This window comes from Phaethon lepturus, unplaced genomic scaffold, assembly GCF_000687285.1.
Source record: "Phaethon lepturus isolate BGI_N335 unplaced genomic scaffold, ASM68728v1 C13979306, whole genome shotgun sequence".
Lineage (NCBI taxonomy): Eukaryota > Metazoa > Chordata > Aves > Phaethontiformes > Phaethontidae > Phaethon > Phaethon lepturus.
This window is the reverse complement of record NW_010576072.1, coordinates 1-4,588: the sequence shown is the minus strand read 5'-3', so window position 1 is coordinate 4,588 and position 4,588 is coordinate 1. Positions and strand designations below refer to the sequence as shown.

The 4,588-nt window shown below is 51.0% G+C and overlaps 1 protein-coding gene across 1 annotated transcript; it reads left to right on the top strand.

Annotated features, from left to right (window-relative positions):
- Window positions 1-304: 304 nt before the first annotated feature.
- On the top strand, window positions 305-4,012 carry LOC104627415 (85/88 kDa calcium-independent phospholipase A2-like; the record flags this gene model as incomplete). Its single annotated transcript, XM_010295638.1, has 4 exons — window positions 305-513; window positions 1,064-1,279; window positions 2,103-2,283; window positions 3,825-4,012. Coding segments are annotated over exons 1-4 (794 nt in total), but the record flags the coding sequence as incomplete, so codon positions are not given.
- Between the last annotated feature and the right edge of the window lie 576 nt (window positions 4,013-4,588).

The window sequence follows — 4,588 nt, the reverse complement described above, 5'->3', positions numbered from 1 at the left end:
CCGTGGAGGGGGTTGCTTCCCGCTGACTTGGCGGAGTAAGGCACGTGAGAGGGCGGTCAGAGGTCGGCGGTCGCTGTGAGGCACTGAGGAGAACCGGGTCCTTTTCCCGGAGGAGCCAGGAAAGAAACCGCAGGTGCTGGGCTTTTCTCCCGGGTGGTGTGTCATCCCGGCGACTCTCGGTTCTCCTTTCCTGGCGCTGGGCCGCTAAGTTCAGGGAAGGGCAGGGGCCTGTCTGAGCCGGGCGGAGCCTGTGACTGGGTTCCCCTCAGGACGCCGGGGAGAAGCTGCCTGAGGCTCCAGAAAGATGCAGTTCTTTGGCCGGCTGGTGAATACCATCAACAGTGTCACCCAGATATTCACAAGCCCTTACCGAGTGAAGGAGGTGCCAGCTGCAGAGTATGCTGCTCACACTTGCCTGAGGGAGGAGGGCAGGGTGGCCCTGTATAAGAACAGCTTCTCTCGCTCGTGGGATTGCCTGCTGGTGAATCCCCAGACCCCCCAGGTTGCTTTCCGGTAAGTGACAGACCTTTAGCAATCGCTACTCAAGCATGAAACTGAAGACCCAAAATCTCTGACGTTGGGACCACAGTGTATCACAGCTCTGGCTGTGGGGTGGGGTGTTTGATCAGCAAGTAGGTTCATGAGCAGTGGGAAGCCCTTGTGTGTGCTGGTGGAGGCATTATCAAAACAGCTTGTGAGGACAGGATAGGACAGAGTCCAAACACTGTGAAAACAGGTAACTGTTTTCTACAGTTACTAGCTAGTTACAGCTACTTGGGTCAGAAGATCCACAGGTATATGCACTTCCACTCATATTCATTGCTGCTTTAGCATCTGGAGCACAGGATACTTCGGCCTAAAAGTTAACGTTTCTCAGAAAGAGGAGGTGCTCTCTGTCAATGAAGTAGGCTCCCTTCTTCCCTTAGAGCAAACATGACACCAGATGAAGAGGAATGGGAAAGTTCCCAGCACTAATATTTGGAGAAGAGCAGTTTTTCCCAGACACATAGAATGGAGGTTGTTTCTTTGAGTGGGACCAATGCTGCATTTGCCTTTCCTTCAGGCTCTTCCAACTTGACAATGAAGCAGATGCCCTGGTGCATTTTGAGCAGTATGCTGGGCAGCTGCGCCCCTTCTATGAGAGCTCATGCCAGCCCTTGTCACTGGAGGATCTCCAGCAGCTCAGTGACTGCTTCCGCAACCACCCCAGCTGGTCCTCAGCACATGTCGCAGTGGAAATTGGCCATCGTGAGAACTTCCGGCACAACCGTGTTCTGAGGCAAGGGGCAGGGAGGAGTATCCAGTGGGCCTGGTGCTGGGAAGGAGCTCGGGAGGGCAGGCTAGGCCAAATTTGGGTATCTTGGCTTGATGTACTAAAGCAATGGGGGCTGCTGCCTGCGGGAGCTTAACGCATGTGGTTACTGCAGAGGTCAAGTTTAAAAGTGCTGGCTTTGGTGTGTCTTGCCTGAATGACAGATGTGGTAGCAAAGGGGGCCCGATGGTCACTGCGTAAGCTTATTGGCAGGCGTTCAACCTGCTGCTGTGGACATTAAAGCCCAGCACTCTGGTGTTTGAGCTAAAGGATTGAACTGTTGGAAGAGGCACTAATTAGACTCTTAACAACTGTTGTAGAGCAGCTTTTTGGAGGGGCTTGTGGCTGACTTTGTAAACCACAAGAGAGGAGGTATGGTAGGACTGTCTTTCTGGAAACGGTTTTTGGTCACAAGCCCTTGCTCTCTTTCCATGAGGAAGCTTATTTAGGATAGGAGAGACTAGCAAGGAGTTAGGGGACTGGGGGCCTAATTGCAGCACCTCCACCAGGTTGCTGATTGTAACCTGTCTCCTGCCTTCCTTTGGGCAGGGGGAGCTGCTCCAATATGGCAGGCTGTCATATGTCAGGGCGAGGGCCCGTAGCAGGGCTTCTTGATGGTCCTTCCCTGTGGTCCTTCCCCGGAAAGAGGCCGGGCTTTCATGAACCTCATGGTTTGCACAGCTGGGCCTGTTGCAGACATGGAAGATACCTTTGTATCAGTTCCCAGAGCAGCTGCACATCCTCGTCTTCGCAGCCCTTCTTTGGCCTCACATTGACTCCTCTTTTGCAGCTGTGTGAACAGTAGGGACAGCGAGGATGGCTGCACCCCGCTGCACCTGGCGTGCCGCAAGGGAGACATGGAGTGCCTGCTGGAGCTGCTGGAGTGCCATGCACGGGTGGACATTACTGACAGGAACGGGGAGACTGTTTTCCACTATGCTGTACAAGGGAACAACCCCCAGATCATCGAGGTGGGAGCGACTTCAAAGCTGGGGGGAGTGGGAGTAGAATGGGTCCTCTCTATGTTGTGAGGAGGGAGACAGGAAAATAGCTGCAGACAGGGGAGGAGAAAGTCTGTTCCCGCTGCTGCAGCATTGAGTTAATGCTTAAGGCTGGTTTCAGCCTCTTTCTTCCATGTATACTGGTGCTGTTTTCTGTAAGCAGGCTCCAAATTCCACGCCACAGTGTAACAGAGATATTAAGCAAATTTCCTCAGAAAGCGTACTTCATTGGCATTTGCATTAGGCCTTCATTCTGCCTTTCCCCAGGCCCCTGGCTGTCCCTTCTCTGTCTTTTCCAGGCAGGGTATTTAGTTTTGGGCAGAGTGCTCGTGTCGGGGAGTGTGTGCTGCCTGCAGACTGAAGGACAGTTTGGAGCTGCCCTGGGCTCTCCTGAGCCTGCAGAACCTGTTGTTTGAACTGAGTGGCCTTGTGCAGGGAACAGCAATCAGAGCCTCGAGGCAGAGACAATTTGAAGCCAGAGACGTTCTGGATTGCTTAGAAGCACGAGACAGAGTTGTCAGGGTTCGTAAGGGTGTGGGTGGCCTTCCACATTGGTTCCTCAGGTCTATCAGCTCCCTAGCACTCAGTGCGAGTGTGAGACCAGCTCTCCCCTACAGCTGCACCCTCCCACCTTTGCCCAATACCTGTTGTGACAGCTCTCCCTCCCCCTGCCAGACTGTGCTGGGATTTCCTAATAAATGATGGAAGGATGACGATTGGGGCTTGCCATGCTGTGGAGCAGGGCGGTTAGGATCTTTGTATTAAAAAGATTTTTCTGGTGGTGGCAACTTGGCTAGTAGTTACAGAAATACTTCCAGGTCTGATCTGTCTCTTGGTTGTTTCTTTTCTCTCTTGATTCCTTACTAAGCCAGAAAATAGAAACTCTAAATTCCTGCTTCTCTTGTGCGCAGTAGGGCTTGCAGGGTTTCCCCAGTGTTACACAAAAATATCGCACTGCCACAAGTCAGTCAGCTGGTAACACGTCTAAAATTTACAGGGAGAATTGGAAAATTCCTTCAAACATATCCCCACATACATAAACAGAATCCTGTTTGTATCCCAAAGCAATAGCAGGGTTGCAGGGGATGTTGAGCCCCTGCCTGCTGACTGACCATGGTAACTGATAAGGCCATGGCAGGAGAGGAAACTATTGGTTTTAGTTAGTGCTGTCATTCAATTGGGCTGAGCTTGACTCATGCAGTGTTACTGTTCTGCAGCTGACGGTGAGAGTCTGCTGGGCTGTGTTGTTTTGCGAGCCCTTTTTGGCTGAGGGGTGTCTCAGAAGCACATGGGCCAGAGGAATAGAGCACAGAGAGCAATGGTCAACCCTTTGGGGAGAGAAACCAAGGAGCGCTTCCATAGCTGGTGTGTTGGAAGCAGGGGTGGTGAGGACAGGCTGTAGCATCTTAAGGAGCCCAGTGCTCCAGCGTCTGTCCTCAGAGCTCAGAGAGAAAGAGAAAGACTCTTCCATGTCTCTCTGTATATATTTATCAATTGTCTCCTATTCCCAGCTCCTGGGCAGAGCCCCAACTGCTGGCTTGGACCACCTGAGCCATGAAGGGTTGACTGCTCTGCATCTTGCATGTCAGCTGGGCAAAGAGGACATGGTTCGGTCCCTGCTGAAATGCCATGCCAGCTGCAGCATCATGGGGGTGCTGGGCTACCCCATCCACACAGCACTGAAGTTCTCCCAGAAGGGGTAAGTAACCACTGGGGCAGCCAGAATAGAAGAAACTGCACTTCCTGCAGTCTGGGGACTTTTCTGCTTGTCTGAGGTTGTCCAAGACTGGATCCCTTTCAGGGCAGTGCTCAATAGGAAGGTGTCCTGTGCTGTCCTCTCCTGCATCACTCAGTTGGCAAAAGAACAGAGAAGTGCTCGTGTGGAAATGAAAGAAACACTTTCATAAAAAAAAAGTTTTTCCCTGAATTTATCTATATATATTATTTAGTATCAGATGTCAAGAGAAAAACACAGATTTTAAAAAAGAAAGTTTGTGATACAGTTTTTCTCAGAATGAGCTCTGAGAAGGTGATTTACTGACGCTTAAATAGTATGGCTAATTGCTGTACCTCTGTCTTTGAGTGCTCTGATCCTGATAAGCTTTCATTTCAAAGCCTAGTTATTCCCATCTCCTGTGGGCCAAAGGTACTCTTGACGCTTAATAACACAGTCTCTGGAACTGAATCAAGAGAGACACGATGTTGACTCTCTGTTTTGTTTTCCCTGGAATAACTTGATTCTCTTTCACAGAATCACAGAATCACTAGTTTGGAA